General features: G+C 39.7%; 1 protein-coding gene across 1 annotated transcript in view; it reads left to right on the top strand.

The window, feature by feature from the left end:
* Positions 1-17,289, top strand: part of PCNX2 (pecanex 2) — a 151,677-nt gene that overhangs the window by 61,286 nt on the left and 73,102 nt on the right. The window contains exons 16-20 of the mRNA XM_059841608.1: positions 465-574; positions 2,744-2,840; positions 9,276-9,368; positions 9,873-10,023; positions 14,089-14,230. Coding sequence (XP_059697591.1) covers positions 465-574; positions 2,744-2,840; positions 9,276-9,368; positions 9,873-10,023; positions 14,089-14,230 — 593 coding nt within the window. The remainder of the gene's footprint in view (positions 1-464; positions 575-2,743; positions 2,841-9,275; positions 9,369-9,872; positions 10,024-14,088; positions 14,231-17,289) is intronic.

Raw genomic sequence — 17,289 nt, 5'->3', positions numbered from 1 at the left:
GGTGGAATGCACAAGACAGCAGAATGTTTGAAAGAAACACCAGTGCCTGATCTGGGTGATATTGTCATTTGTTCCGTGCAGTCTGGCTACAGGTCAAGGAACAGTGTATCAATTTAGCAAGTAGAGAAATGCACTGCAGTTGATTTCACTTGGCTCTCATTTTAATGAGAATTTTCCTCTAATGTTTCAATGAAGAGGAAAGAAAACCTGCCTTTCATGTGGTTTCCTAGCTAATTGCTGGTTATAAGGGAGTTGCACAATATGACCACAAAACATGCCTTTAATTGCAAGATTTTTTCACAGTAATAAACTTTCATGTGAAAAAGGATTTTCAGTCTGTGGTAGATGGTGTACAAATGTAGATGTTGTGCATGTAACATTGCATGTATGATGTATGGCTTAACCTACTTATTTTGGCTTTTTAAGTTCTGCATTGCTAACTTTGCTTTCTGTTATCCTCTCAGGAGCCCTGGGATGCACAGCACATTCCAGCACTGTTCTCTGCTTTCTGTGGTCTGCTAGTTGCACTTTCTTATCACCTCAGCAGACAAAGCAGCGACCCATCTGTGCTGATGTAAGTTGCCTGTAGATGTTTTTTTGCTGATTGCTCTTTACAGCACACAGCCAGAGTAATGCCTGGGTTTCAGAACCACAGGGGTTGCTTCCTCAAAGTGCTGTGGCGAGGTGAAATTCCTCACCATGTCTGCATGGTTGGTATCCGTCCTGTATATGAACGAAGTGCTGCAGTCAGATCACCAGCAGGGCTGGTGTTCTTTAAGCAGCACTATGCAAAATCTCTGAAGCAGATTTTTCCCCTCTAGGAGGTTGTGTGCTTGCCAGTTTGGAGGACAGTGATTTAGGTGAGGGGAGTTCAGGCGACTGGAGTTGCAGAATGTGCATTGGTTAGCACTGGGACCAGTAGAAGGAGCATGTAATGTGCTGGGAAGGTGGCTCAATTCCAGCTCTTGCTGAGGATTACTGCAGTAGGCTGTGCCTCTCAGTTTGAGGTTCCATCCTTCCTTTTGTTCTCTGACACAGTCTGCTAGAGGTAACTAAAGAGAGGAAGTGTATGCTAAGAACTGACACTGCAAACAAGGGAGATTAAGGGGAGAAGTCCCAACATTGTGATCTGCATGTTGAGGTGATGTGTGAGAGAGAGACCCAATAGATCCATAGCTCAGGGGCAGCAAAAGTGAATTTCCCAGTGAGGAAACTGATATATGGCTATTATAGGGGCTGTGTGGGGTCAGCAAGCAGCTGGGCAATTACATCTGTGGCAGTGGGGCTAAGCAAGCAAGTGGGTTTTGTGCTGCCAGTGTCACCATGCCATTTGGAAGTCTGCTTCACAGACAGCTCAGTTTTGTCCTAGGAGAGTGCAGAGGGCCTGTGGGAAGTTCTCTCACAGAGGATTCTCTCCTTTGATTCATAACGTGAGGCACAAGGCTCATTTTGCACACTTCTGCAATGCAGAAGAGAGAAGGGGGAAGTGGAGAGCTAGCTTTTTAGGCTGTTCAGAATTCTGTTTTAATAGAGAAACTTGGAAAAAGCAGAACAACACTGATGAGGAAGGAAAAGATATTGAGGACTAGTAAGAAATTGTCATCCCAGTAAATCTTCCTGAAGAGTCAAGAAATTTTTTACTGTCAAAAAAATTCAGGGAATCTGACATTTATGCATTGCTAGGTTCTGATGTGGCAAAGCAGCAAGAACTGCTTGCATGTCTTGCCATGAGCTTTACCCACAGCCTACTGAGTGAGACACGGGTGTCGGGTAGATCTTGATCAAGCTTTCTGTGGATGGTGTGTAGTTTTTTGGTCATTACAGTATGGAAATTATGTATGGAAGGAAGTAAAGCAATGTATTAGGGAGAGTTCTTAGCCTTGGAGTAAAATATAAACAGGAAAATTGCAGATCACAATGAAATTGTGAGTTCTTTCAATTTTGAAGTAATTTAAATGTATCTTTTTCTCCCACTTCCAGAAAGGACACACCAGTTCATGAACCTCTTTAATAAAACAGAAACTTTTCTTCCTTGGAACTTTTGTTTTAAGGAAGTAATCTTAAACTATTAAATACATTTTAATTTGTAAATCTAGCTAGCAATTTCTTAACATTTACAAGGAAAGTTTCAGCAACTGAAATGGTTCCTAAAAATCTAAAAATTAAAAATACCTGTATAACAACATCAAATGTTTATTGTGCAATTGTAAAAATGCATCATCCTTAAAAAAAAAATTGAAGTTTTTTTCCTAAACAGCTCTGAACTTCTTTTAAATAAGTTAAGGAGATTGGAAAAAGTATTTAAGGTATGGCCTATGGCATAAAATTCAAGATGGATGAGGAGGTAGCACATAAATCTCAGAGAGAATTAATATACAGTTTCTACAGAATTGGCTTCCTGAGCCATTTTAACATGGCTCTAAAGAGCTCTCATATTGGTTTCAGCTTAGCTGAAACAGAACTAAGAGTAATAAATGCAACAGTACTCTCTCTGCTCATTCCTCTAAATGACTGAGTTACTTTGGTTGGGCTGCTGAGACTCCTTTGGATTCTGATGAGGAATTTCTGCCCTGATCACAGGTAGAGCTGGTTTGTGTCAATCTCCAGCTATACAGAGATAGGAATGCCAATGTATATGTAGAAGGAAATCTGAGGCTGTTGTTCCTCCTCTGTCCTTCAGGAATATTTGTATCTTTTTCACATGTTCCAAAGTACCCTAACTAGGTTTTTTTTTTTTAAACAGGTCCCTTATTCAGTGTAAATACGTCCCTCACTATCTACGCCAGCGATTTGAAGATTCATCAGAAGATCCACTCCCAGAAAAAATGAGAGAATCAGTGGTAAGGCTTTTTCTTTCATTAATTTCTGTTCAAAGCTCTCTCATCCATTTTGCCCACTGAGGAACCTTGTAAATATTGTCATTTAAATAACTAGTAATTTAGTTAAATAACATAGTAATTTAAATAACTACTAAGAGCACAGATAGATGATCTTTACAGTAAGGCCAGCAGTAAGAAGGGAATACATGCCATTTTCCTTTCTGAAGGGCTCCTTTGAAGGTCTCTGCCACATAGATTTTTTAATATAGTCCATGGGAAGTGCACTCTTGAGCTTGGGGAGTGGTTCATCTCTCATCCTAGTACAGAGAGAACTAATGCAGGTTCTGTGCACAGAGTTGCAGCCTGGGAATCTGGTGTGTCCAAGGTAGCATGGATTGTTCAACGAGCACTTAGAAAGGTGAGCAGTCCTGCCAAACTCTCTGTGCACTGCAGAGGAGCAGGATTTGGTCCACAGAATTACACATGTTTAAAGCAGCCCTTTTTCTTCATTTTTCTATGGCTTGGGCTACCTGTTTTTTAGGAATTCCTTATCTGTGCCAGGATATACTCTTGACTGTGTGCCGTCCACCCCAGCCAAGCCAAGTGGAGCACACTGTCAGACTTGGCACCTAGAGGTGGAAGAAGCACATGAAACTGGGATAGTATGGGAGAGGGAGGTACATGCCTGGTGCCAAGCATTGCCATCTCATCATCTCTTCTTTGCTTGGCAGGCTGTTTATTTACTACTGTCTGGCAGGAAGCTGTAAGTTTGTGTCAGCTTATTTCTCACTTCAGCATAAACATCGTGTAGTGACCCATCTTCCATTTTGTGTCTTTTTATATTAAAAAAATGTTTGCTGTTACCCAGGCGAGGTTGATCTTCTAAGGCGTTCATGTGGGAAAATCATCAAGTTTCCAGAAATGCTAAGGGGTGTTTGACATTTATTAGTCATGTGAGCTGTCCTGCTTCCTGAATGTCAGACAGCTCTTCCTCCTGACCACATCCCCAGTGCCTGCACATCCAAGCAACCTAGGCAGCTATTCCTAAATTTCTGAGTGCTCTCTGAAATCCAGGAGCACTGGAAGATTGACTATGTTTTTTGACCCTTAAACATGACCTGGGAGTCTGTAGTTCCTACTGGCCTCCAGATGCCCCTTCAAAGGAATGCATCTCTCATGTACATCTTGAATCATTTCTTAGGCATGTTATAAGGTGTTGCACAGCCTACATTCAGCATATGCATTGATCCCACCCTACCAATGTTTTCTACTTTTCTGAGCTGCTGCTTAGATTGTCACTTTTTGCCATGTATAATCTTATTTTAAACTGCTTCCTCTAATCGGGCCTACATAAGATTAAGTGATATTTCTTGTTGCTTGTATTGAGCTACAGTTTCTTGCAAACTAAACTGTTTGCAGCACTGGAATATGAGTGTGCATCTAGAAACAGAGTAAAAAACATGAAGTATTTTTTTTAGAATTTTGCTGTATTCTGTGGTATTTGTGGTCTGTAGGTTGTTGCTGTGGTTCATTGTCATTCTGTTCTTGTATACAGGGACTGTATGGCAGATGTAATGGAAAGCTTCTCATGTTCCTGTAGTTCTGTCTTTTGCTGATAGTGCCTTTCTTGGAGGAATACAGAGTCTGATGTCATCTGTTCTGCAGATGGAGCCCAGCCCAGGGACTGAAGCAGTTACTGCAGCTGTCCACTTCACTGGTTTTATTTCACAGCGCAGAGGGAAACGTTGAGCAAGGCTTTAAAATATTGAAAATTAAACCCCAAAATAGTGGAAAAAATCTGCATCTGAGATCCTGACTATATTTTCAAAATGAAGTAATTCTGCAGACTCTTAAGAATTTTTATATCAGTGACATGGACAGGGATCTGCTGTCTTACACTAACACTGCACAGCTGCACTTGAGCCCTTGAGCCAGTGGGGTGGAAGGTGCAGAAGTATAGGGATAACTGTACTGGGATTTGCCAGACACAGGACTTCAGTTCTTCTCTTCACCATGTTTCATTCCTGTCACACTTTTTCATTTTGTCACACTTTTAGGATTAATTAAGTGGGCTTCCTGGCACCTTTGCTCTCCAGGAAATACCTGGATTTGGGAACTGGCGCTTTTCTGTTCTGTATATTTGATACTCCGTGGTGCTGCTGCTATGAGGCAGAGGCTGGTTTCGATCAGTGTTGCTGGAGCTTGCTAGTTCTTAGCCTTCATTTTTTTTCCTCTATCTGGGCTTCCTTTAATCTGTATAAAAATTGTAAGCCAAAGTGTTTGCTTACAATTAGCAGTGCTAATTTGGAAGAAATTAGCTGAAGAGAGAGAGAGAGCAATTTCTGGTGAATGTGGGCTCTTTGTCCAACCCCTGTGTCACCTGGTACCTCTGTCTCAGTTAAACACCAAGGAGACTCCCACTGCTATCTCACCAATGTAGTGCTAATAGGGCAAGTAGGGAAGAACTGAGGCAGGAGAAAATGCACGTGCATTGAATCCAGGAGCACAATCAAGCCATAGTCCCTGCTGACTTGCTTCAGCAATAACAGTCATGTTTAGGATGTAGGACTCGGCTGACTCTTCAAAGCCAATTTAAAATAATTTCCAGAAGTTTTGTAAGGGGATCTTCAAACTGTTCAGCAGCTGGGTGAAACAATAGATCAGTATTCGGAAGAGATTTCATGATGGCAGCTCATTTTTTCTTGAAGTGCTTCCCTGTGAGGAGAGTATTCCTAACTCCTGTCAGTGGCAAGAGACGGCAGGATGCAACACAAGCCAGCCTTGCCTTGGTGACATGTGGTCTACAAACACCATTTAAATAAGACCCATTTTAATCAGAAAGCCAGAGGCATACTGAACCAAATCTCCTTCTCAAGCAGCTGAAGGCAAACAAGGTTAATATTGAAAATTAATGTGTTGTTTTCTGGATGGCTTTGCATTGATGTTAGGAGTAATAAATACAGCATCTCTAATGTTTGATTGCATGACTTTTACCCTTTTCTGTTCCTTGAATAGCTGTGTAAGAATTGCCAGCTTTGGAAGCCTGAATTATGAAGCAGCTGTGATTGATAATTGACCATTCAACTTTGAGAATGGAGCTTCCTACCATTATAATTAATTTCTGTAGGCATCCACATGGCTGATTACTAGATGAAGCAGTGGCCTGAGGATGATAATGTGTTACATTCAAACTCAAGGTTCCTTCCTAGTCTTTAGAACAACCATTTAGATAGCTAATAAAAGGATTCATACAAAGCTCCAAAAATCTAATTGAAAATAATGGTTGGACTTGATGATTTTAAAGATCTTTTCCACATAAACAATTCTATTATTCTGTGATAATAATTAAAGCAAAAAAAAAGTGCCATTCTAATATATTCTGCTTGTGAAATCTCCAACACATCAATGTTGGTTTGGGGTTACTTTTTTTTTTTCCCCTTGAGTATAAAATAGAGAGTGTAAAATGGCTTTTAGCCCAAATTATAACAGTGAGTGTCTCTCACTGGAGAGATCTGAACTGTAAATAGAGCTTAATTTTTACATTTTTGGACCAATTGCAGTGAAGGGCTGAAGTGTGATGCTATAGAGCTATTCAGTACTCAGCTCAGAAGTTCCTGGCCTTGGGAACGATATCCAAAATCCTGCTTTAGGCAGTTGGGTCTAAGGTAGGCACATGGTTTTCAGGAGCTAGCTGCCTTCCACAGGAAGGCCAGGAGCCACAGATCCACTCCCAGCAGGTAGATACCCAAGGTTTTCTCCTGGAGAGTAGCTGTGAGTCCCTCTCAGCCAGAGAGATCACTGTCATTTCCTGGGGGACCCTGTCCCCTGTGCAGTGACACAGAACAGAAGCAAGCACTGCTCGGCTTTGTTTTAGAGGGAGAAAAGCCTGAATTTTGTGGGAAGCTTGAAAGCATTGGCCACATCAAGAGGGAGCTGCTGTGTGGACCATTGTGCCACACAGCTGTGCAGTATATTTATATTTTGAAACAGTTCAGTGCAAGGACAGAAGGACAAGCCTGGGCATATATGATACTTTAAACACATTCAATATTGCCAGAAATAACCAGCAATTGTCAAATTTGGGGTTGAATATCTGAATAATAATAATTTCCTTAAAAACATGGGCCTTTTTCTGTATAGCATTGTCAAAAGTGATGAGACACTGTTAAAAGAGCAATTGCAAAAGGAAAGATAGGAAATACAAGTCCTGTGCAATATAATTTGTGTAATGTGTTCTCTTCTGAATGTAATGTTTGAAAAGATTCTCTTTGGTGATCTGGCCTGGAATGGAAAGTTAGGATGGCACCTCTCCCCAAAATGTGCATCGTTATCACCTCTGCTGATTTTACAGCTAAATTCTTAATATTTTACATGGTTTTTAAAGTGTCAGCTTCTTCAGCCATCTGATTATGAGAGAAATCAGCCATTTTAATGGTAAGCCTTTTGGGTTGTTCAGAAGAGCTTGTGAATGTGATTGGAGTGTGTTTGTTGTTCTTAGAAGGTTGTTTTAGATTACTGAGTAGTTGAATACAGCTGTGCAGAAAATGATACTTGATCAAGACTTTCCATGCTGTGTATTCACAAAGGGGCTGAAATAGTGCTATAGAAATTTGGCACTGCCTAATTTTCTCAGATACTGCTGTTTTACATAGATTTTTGTCCGCAACATCTTTAAAAATATCTGGAAAGCTTAAAAAATCATTTCCATCGCATAGATTGGTAATAATTCAGTTATTCATTTTTATTAGCCCATGTTTTTTCAGTTCTGCTACTTGCTAGTGAGAGGAAGCTGTGAGAGAACTGAACAGAGAAGACCTGTGGGGACAGGCAGGGAGCCAAGGTTTAGTCAGGGAAGAGAAGGCTTTTCCTATGAGCTCCCTCATGTTGTGGCTCTTCTGTTGAACCTGGCAGCCAAGGAGCAAGGCTAGCAGGGCTGTGCTTTGAAAAGATAGTCAGGAGGAGTTCCTAAGACCTGGCTCTGCTCCCACACCATCACAGCACATGTAGCCCATGCAGAGTACAGGGCTGTCCAGAGCAGGATGGCTCTCAGAGTGGAGGGAGCACCACCTTCCTGGAGACATGTACGTGCTCCTGAGCAGCCTGGGGAGGGCAAAGACCCTGGTGGTTGCTTGAGATTTCAGCTAAGCCGTCTTGGAGTTTCCTGGGACAAAGCAAAAGTACTTTCAGAGCCTGAAGGCTTTTTAGTCCTGCTGCATTTCAAAGGGCTGCTGCAGTAAGTGGAAGTGCTGATGCAGGTGACCTTTTACTGAGAAGCATCTTTCATAACAGGGAGTGATAGGCAGCCTAAATATAGAGGTTGCTACCAGCTTCCCTGGTAATTCACAACCCTTCTGTTCTTCGCATGTTCTGCTTGCTTTCTTTTTTATCTCCTTTATTCGTAGGTTTGCCCTACCATCATTATTTTAGTTTTCTTTCTTTTTCTCTGATGAGATTCATTAAGCTTACCTAGATAGCACCACCAGGAAGTCAGATGAACCTCTGGTTCTAACAAAAGTGTTGCTTTTCACATGTTGTTTCTAGGTATCTTTGAATTAAAGCATAAGTCAGCTTCTAAACCAAGAGCTACAGATAGTTTCTCATTTGGTAACTTAGCAGCAGAATTGAGTGCTGAACCTAAATGCCCTTCTCATAAATCTAAGACAAGATTTTCATTTACTCACAAAAGCATTTAGGTGACCTCTGAAGTACAATTCAGAAGACCTCACAGATCACAAGCTATCTTGTTTATTTGTTTACTGAGAATGACATTTTAATCGCAAGAAAAATGTACTGTAAAGACAGTGATATTTCCAATCTTTAGAAACAAAGTTACTCCTACCACGGTCACAGATCTTTGCATAAAGGCAGATGTGTCCTTTCATTATCATTCAATGACGCTGGAAAAAAGCCTTGTCTAAAATCCACAAAATCTTGCTGCAATTTGACTTCCAATAGAGAAAATCAGGAAATGGGACATGTCACTTTAGAACACAGTAAATGTATTAATGTTGTGTCTTAGAAGACATTACGGAAAAGCACGACTTTTTTCAGTAATGCAAGAGAAAAGGAATAAGAAATATTAGTTCTTAAAAATTGGAAATGGAACCAGAATTTTGATTCCCAAAAATAAGAAGGCCGTAATGGAAAAGAGTTATATTCCTCAAGCAGAATCAGATTCAGTATTAAAATGTATTGCTTTCATTTCTCAATATTATAACTCTGTTATTTAAAAACATAATTCAAAATTAGGCATGAAGAATTTAAATGTGATTATTTCAACAGACCTGGAGTGTGGAGAGAGAATTTCCCAAAGCAGAGTGGAGAAAATACTTTTGTATTAGGGAATGCTGATTAGCCTTATTGCAATGCAGAGTGTAAGTAATTGAGAACAGAGTAATTACTTTGGTTAAAATAGTGCTGCCTTACTAATTGTGTGTAAAATAATTATTTTCACAGAAAGAAATCTTGAAATCGGATCTCATTGTCTGCACAGCAGCTGCTGTTCTGTCATTTGCTGTCAGTGCCAGTACTGTGTTTCTGTCACTAAGGGTGTGTATCTAGCTTTTTTTTCTCCCCCTAAGGTATTATGTCTTTTATGCAAAACCACTGGGTGCTTTAACTGGAAAGAATTGATGCTATGGAAAGAGAAGTTAGTTAAAATGCATTTAGTGATCATGATAACACTGTTATATCTGCAAAGCAGTTAGTTTCTGGATGTTTGTATTAATTTCAGTATTACTTGTTTGACATCTCTTTTCTTATACAGCTCTTATGATATGGAACCCAGAAGGCAGAATGAATAAACATGACATGTTACCTTTTTTTCTCCAGTCATGGTGGAAAAAGTTGGTTAATTATGTGTGTGCAAAGCACATATGTCAAAATCCATATTCACCTAGCGTCAAGAATTTGAACATAGGAATAAAAATCAATTGCAGAAAAATACATTTATGGAAACTGTTAAAAATGTTTGAAATATATAAATATGTATATATGTCAAAAAATGTTGTATGTAAATTATGACTATGTTTCCTTTTTTTCTGCTTTGGCCAGCCATTTCTCAGCATTGTGCTGTTTGCTTTAGCGTGGACAGTGGGATTTGTAACACATTACATCCTTCCTCAGCTCCGCAAGCATCATCCCTGGCTGTGGATCTCCCACCCCATACTCAAAAGCAAAGAACATCAGCAACGGGAAGTGAGAGGTTTGTAAGACAGTCTTTTCTAAACAGTGGGTGCAATGACTTCCAGCTTGCCTTGGTTTGAAGAACAAAAAAATAAAAAAAATCCAGAAGTAACAGAGCTGGGAGAATAAATGATCCTTTTACTTTTGAGTAGCACATATATCTGGTCATATTAATTTTTCCACTGCACCGCCAGCAGATCTGTGAACCTGTAGTTGTCTTCTCAGGCCACTGCCCAGATGGGTTGAGGCCAGGCAGACACATCTGCAGATTGTCTAGTCTGATGCCCCTGCTCAGAGCAGGGTCAGCTAGAGCAGGTTGCTCAGGGCTGTGTCCAGTTTTTAATATTTTCAGGCGCAGAGACTCTTAAAACTTCCTGGACAATCTGTAATAGCATTCAGTCATCCTTACAGTAAGAAGGGTTGCTTCAAACTGTGGTGTTTGGGGTTTTTTTTTTGTTTTGTTTGTTTGTTTTTTTCTGCATTTTTGCTTTTGTGGGTTTTGGTGGTTTATTTGTTTTGGTAATACTTTTTTCTGGAAATGGATTTTCAATTTGTGCCCATTTCTTATGTCCTATCTCTGACAACAGAGTGGCTCCATCAACTTTACTTTCCCCCATCAGGTATTTATACCCCCAAGATGCTGCCAAACAGGCATTCATAAGATGACCCCCGAGGCTTTTTCTTCTCAAAGTTAAGCAATCCCAGCTCTCTGTTTCTCCTCATATGTTAAATGTTCCTGTCCCTTAATCATTTCACAGCCTCTATGGGATCTTTCATGAGCCACTGTCTGATTTGCCTTTTGTTTTACATTACAGCACTGTAACTTGCTGTGTTGCTTGACACCGTATAGTTCATGCCTAATACATTGGCATTCTACATAATTTAAAAACTTAAAAGATTGATGAAATCGAGGCATATTTTTTCTACTTTCTGACATATCAGCAAATGTAGCGCAATTTAAGTGTTTTAGTTTCAATTGTAACACTTTTAGAGAAACATTACAATTGAAAAGAACTTAAATTTTCTGTAAGATCTGTTCTTGCTGATGTCTGCTGGCTTCAGCAGGTGGTGCCTTGGTGCATGTGAATATCAGTCAATATTTTAGTACGTGGAGATCTGATTTCCTGTTCTGATAGAGTTATTTCTGAAGCAGGTGGTGTGCTTTGAGAAGTAAAGCTTCCCCCTTCCACCCCAGCTCTCTTTTTGCCTTTGCTACCAGCCAAAAGCTTGCTTGTCATTCCTTGATGGATCCCACGCCTTAATAATTCTCAGTATATGTTTCTGAAGTGTTTGAAGACAGCATTTGCAGAACAGTCTGTTGAAGGACTTCAGTCTGTCTTCAACTAGACCGCAAAAGAGTTCAGATCACTCTCTGGAAAACCATACATTAGGATTTAAATCTTTTTTATTTTAAAAAAATTGTCTTTCAAAATAATTACTTTCCAAACAAGGGTTGGGTATGAAAAAAGTACCCAGGAGACTTGATTGAAGGTTGCCTTTTAACTTTTACTGCAAAATGCCAAGGAAGGTGTAATAGAAATATAAATATTATTAACCACCATGCCCAGCTGAAAAGAGTGTCCAGGACTTCCTGTCTCTAATAACCTGATAAACACCCAACTTGCACTGTTTGTTTCAGCACTTAATCATAAAAGACCTCTGTAGGATTTCTTTGGCTTGTTCTGATTAAATCTGTCTTCATTTGTCAAAAACCATTGTTTTCCTCAATGCAGTGACTCAGCATTTGAAAAGGTTGAAGGTAGAGACCTGCTGCACTTACTTCCACAGCTGGGTTTCCTTCTGAGATCCAGCTGCATTTCTCATGCTACCCACTGTAGGGAACAGGCTTTTTTTTCTTCTTTTGCAGTCCTTATTTATATATGGCACATTCCTGTACTTTGGGGTCTAAGTATTATTGCAATGTAGCTGGTGTTCTGTGTTAGAAAACAGGAGTAAAAAAAAAAAAAAAAGAAATTATATATATATATATTTCAGTCCCTTAGGCTGCTGCAGAGGTTTTTTATCATGTCTGAGATGAGACAGACTGTGGAAAAGGTAATCCCTTTGATAGATATGTCTGACGGGCTGTCTTCTTTCTTTTGTCCTGTAATAAAAATGTAGGAACTAAACTTTAAAATGTTCCCTCTATGTATGGAAAGAGAAACTTGTAAAAAGGACAGTAGTACCCCATAGTTGTCAGATGCGGACAATGAAAGGACGAGTATATAAAATAGGATGTCTGTGAGGAGTTTTTACTGCATAGATTTTAATTCTAATTTTTTTTTTTTTTTTTTTACAAGACGAGTGCTATTGAAAGACAAATGACTACTTACGATTAGACAAACAACTGGCATTTGTTGCACAGACTTTGGATGAGCTTCTCAGCCTTTAAGGTGTTCTGTAGAATAGCAATTATCAGACCAGTTCTTGTGCTGTCCCTGTGAGATAACTCAGTTATTGCTTGTCATTGTCTTGGCTGGCTGCAGGATGAAAGGCTTAGGTCAAGATGTATGAGCTTATGGTATATAGATGTGTAGAAACTAGTGCAGGACTAAATGAGAAAGAAACCCTGACATACTAGGCTATTTTTTCTTCTCCTTCCTCCCCACTACTGCTTTTATACCCCACAGGTTTGTGTAAGCCATTTTCAAATCATTCATGTCTTTTCCTGGGGCCCCTTCTGAATGTGAGCTCTTTTTTCTGTCTCCATTGTCTGAACAGACCTCTCTCTGCTCCTGCACCTACCTTCTGTTTGGTCTGTGTGATATGCTTGTCTCTTTACTGAGTTCCTATACAGAGCTCAGCTTTGGACAGGGCAGAAGTTCTTGAGCTCAGGAGGAGGAGGGAGGAATGGGGAAGGGCAACTAGGTTCCAAAATGGACATTTTGCTGTGTGTATGAACTCTTAGGAGGTGGCCTTCATGTAGAGGAAATATTTTTATGCTCTAGCAAGAAACAGAAGTTGTTTATATTTTCTGAAGAGGGATTTTTGCAAGAGCATTGTCTTAGCTTAAGGTACAGGCAAAGCAGGACTTCAACCTAATTTAGAAGGATTTGGTTTAGATCTTTCTCTTAGCCTATTCAATATACCACTGTGCCTGGATTTCAATAGAAATCCATTGATTCAGCATGTCTTTTGTGTCTGTCATTGAAAAGGTGTGTATGGAAGAGAAGGGTCTCTACATAGAATTGTTTTCATTTCGCAGGGATGATTATTGGAGATTCAGTAGCTGGCATTTTTATTTCTGAGTTAATACCAAGTTCTGCCTTTTTGTGTTCACTGTTTTTCCAATAACCCTGTCTAGCTGAACTTTGAGGAAAAAAGGCATTGTTTTTGCCTGTGCACAAGGGTTTCTGCACTCAGTTCACCCAGGTTCTCATAGGAGCTGAATTGCATGGAGCATTCAGTTCTTGTTCAATACCCATATTAAGCACTGTGGTATTGCTAGAAAAGTCTACTGCAAAGAAAAAAAAAGCTGTTCCTTAGAGAGGAATTATGTGAGGTGTGATCCTGGCAGATACTTCTTACAGTGTCTGTTTTAGTGTTTTGGGAAACATCTATGACAGTTTCTAGCTCCTGATATTTCTTCAGTATTTAGATCTCAAGGGGTGTTTCATTTATCAGTGAGGTCAATGATAATTTACATTCCAAGGAAGAGTGTTTTGCTACTATAAGATAGGGAAGAAGAGGCACAGAGTTCAAATGAGGTTTCCTAGGTGATTCATCAGGTCAGTGCCAGAGCTGGAGAGGGCCTCTCTGGGGTCATTACATCCACTGAGAGTACTATTTAATGTACTGACTAAATAATTGGATGATGTAAAAACTACCATCTAGCAGGTACTGTCTTTTATTGTTTCTGAATGTGTCTCAGGAGTGCAATTATAAGCAGCAAAACAGATACTTTCTAAACTCAGAGAACAAAATTATTTCTCTATTGCCAAAGAATTATGAATTCCATTGTTTCATAAATTAGTTGGTTGACTCTATTCATTAACGTGAGTTAACTCGTGTCTTCTATGGTACTCCAGTGCAAAAAATGCTGATGATTTGATGACAGGATCTGTTATCTGAATTTCCATTTCAGATGCTGCTCATTTGATGTGGTTTGAAAGGCTTTATGTGTGGCTACAGTGCTTTGAGAAATACATTTTATATCCAGCCATAATACTGAATGCACTCACCATTGATGCTTTCTCAATTAGTAAATACAAGAAGCTTGGTACACAGTAAGTAGATTATAACTCAAAGCATGTGATTAGTAGAGTATTTGGTTTCAGACTGAAGACTGAGAAATGGAATTTGTTTTTAAATAAGCCTGTAATCTTGTCACAGTTTGCTTTCATGCATTTTAGTTCAAAATACAATAATCATTGGCTTTGCTGCAAGAAAAATGCAAAACTACCTTAGCACACTAAAATGTGTCTCCAGTGAGAGAGAGTGAAATTAAAAGATTAAAGAGCTATATACAGATATATATGGAAGGTCTAAATGTCAATTAAAAGCAAGACACATCATATCAGGCTGCAGGTGTTTGATGGGCATAAACTCAGTGGGGTAACTAGAATTAATCAGATGAAAATGAGAAATCTAGGCTGGATATCAGGAAACATTTCCTAACTGAGGATTTTTAACACTATACCATCGTCTCCCAAAGGAGTTATCAGAAGCTTCACCCCACAAGTCTTTTAAGGCTGAATGAAATATTAAACAGTGTAGAAAGGCAGGTAGTCCTGCACTGAGTGGTTTGAAAAAGGTGGGGGTACAGGTTTTGACAAAGTCTGATGTCTTAGATATTAAGCAGAACGGGTGGTGCTGATCTGTGGTCTCACAGTATGATCCTTGCAGACTGCCTTTTATGGTAAGTATTTTAGTCAGTGACTTGCCTACTGCAGATATTCAGCAGGCTTGGTGACTGCAGTATCCCCAGTGAGCAGAGTTTCTGCAGTCTTTTTATCAGAATGACAGTGATGCAGATGATAAAACAAAGACACAGCCTTGGAATGTTCCAGTAGCAAGAAAAACTGCTGGGAGGTGGGGGAGAGTTCCTCAATATCCATAATAATGCAGATTCCTAATTTCAAATATTAGATAAAAGAACTTTGATGTTAAAATTGCATGTTTATTTAATTATTTCTCTCTCTTGAGGAGCAACACAGCATTAAGAACGACACAACTATAAGGAAAAGGCAGCCCCTGCTTTTAGGCAGCCCCTTTAGTTTGAAATTTGGACTAGGGCATTAGTCAAATTTTCTGCATATTTCTCCCAGACTTTTGCAGTGAGACTCTCACCAATCATTCATTGATAGCCCCTGTCTTTCCCCACTGACCTTTTATCCCCCCCAGGCACTTGGAAGATGCTTCAAGAGTTCAGGTGTATTGTCTAGGGTGACACTGAATCCACACTTATCCCTCTGTTTAGTTCTGCAAGGCTGGGAGAATTAAGAGCAGTCAGAATGCCATTTGTTACTAGCTAGCAGACGTGACTGAATACATGCACGGAGCAAATATGTAGGGTTAGGAAGGTGCTATTTTTACATAGTCATTCCTCCAAGCTAGATTGCACTTTAAAGTATCACCTCCCTCAAGTGTTCAGAAGGAATGAGTCAGACCCCCAGAAGTCTTGAGATTAAAGAAAGTAATTACATTTGTCTGCCTCTGATTGTTTGGCCTGTGGGGGAATACCACAGCAGTCCTTTCCTTCCCCATCCCCCTTGTGTCTGTGTGATCACCTGTGTGAAACCTTCTCTCTCCTTTTCCTTGTAACTCTGGTCTATCCATGAAACTCCCAGTATGCCTTTTCCTCTGGCTCTCCTCTTTAATGCATTCTCCCTACAGCTGCCATCCAAATGCCACACACAAAGCATTCAGCTCCAGATCCCACCTCTCTGAACTCTGTAAACCCACGAGGCATCCTGGATTCTCCTTGCTACTTCCATATACGATGTTAATAAGGGTTTTAATGCATAAATACCTCTTTTCTGTTGCTGGAACATTCCTTAGTTATTGACCACCCAAGGATCAGACTGCACCATGGGGTAGGGAAGGGAAGACACTCTCCCACTCTGTGTCTGAGAGTGTCTGAGGTGGTACAGTTTGTGGGATTTGATGCTGGAGTTTTCCTCAATTTGAATTTATCTTTTAAAGAAACTTCACCTTTGTGATTTAAAGGACTGCACCAGTTTCTTCTTGAGGAGGCAGAACAGCTCCTTTATAGTCAGGAGTTTGCTTGAGCTTTCCAGACCCTGGTGTTAATAGGACCCATGCTGACAGTGCCTGCCCCTGTTACCTGCCAAAGAGGCACTGGAAATCACCCCCTTCTCATGCTCCCTTATATCTTTTCCCAGGAGTTAAGGCCCCAGGAAAAGCACCTGGTGTTGGCAGTATTTTTAAAGACGAAGAAATAATGAACAAAGTATTTTGTTACCTCTGAATGCATTATTTTGTAAAGTGTCATTTTTTTGGTGAAAGTTTCATCATGGTAACAGGCACAATGACTAAAAAGTCTTCCTTTTGCTCTATAATCTTTAAGTTTCCATGTGAAAATTTCTCCATGATGCAAGAATTTTCTTCTTTCTGATAAATGAAATACACACCTGGTTCATATAGGATACGCTGGGGTGGCTTCTGTTGGCTTCAGAATCTATTAAGCTTAGTCATCAGGTTTTCCATTCAGAAGTGTGAGGCAAATTGAAAAGAATAGCTTTGACAAGGTGGAAAATAAGGTCAGCTTGGTGTTTCATTCCAACAGTAATGCCCTGCTGATCCTTTAGAAGGACCAGCACTCAAAATAAAGTTGCATCTGCATTACGGGAGATACACAAAAATGAATAAATGCCACATAAAATAAAATCAACCTGGAAAATAGGAATCTTGCTAGGATGGTAAAAACCTGTTGAGAGCTTTCTAGCCTGCCAAGTGTCAGTCATGGCAGCAGGTATTCTCCAGGTTAGCAGCAGGATGAAGGAGAACCTTCCATGCATTTTGCAAATACCTGGCCTAATTTCTCACTCATTATACATTGAAGTACCCACATTTTGGAAGACATAGGTGCAACACAATTTCTTTTCATCTGATGAATTGCTATATAGAGTAGTCAACTTTCTGATCAAGAACTGTGGTAAGAATTTCAAACACTTCGCATCTATGTGTAATTCTATCCAGAATTTTGGCAGCGCATAATGAAATTAAAAGTAAAATTATAAATTCTGTCATCAGGTGAAATTTCTTGTTATTAAAAAAAAAAATTGAGTTTAAGGGTATTTTTTTTCAGATTACAGTAATGTAT

This window comes from Haemorhous mexicanus, chromosome 3 (assembly GCF_027477595.1).
Source record: "Haemorhous mexicanus isolate bHaeMex1 chromosome 3, bHaeMex1.pri, whole genome shotgun sequence".
NCBI lineage: Eukaryota > Metazoa > Chordata > Aves > Passeriformes > Fringillidae > Haemorhous > Haemorhous mexicanus.
Note: the sequence above shows the minus strand (reverse complement) of the source record. Positions and strands in the feature narration are given on the sequence as shown.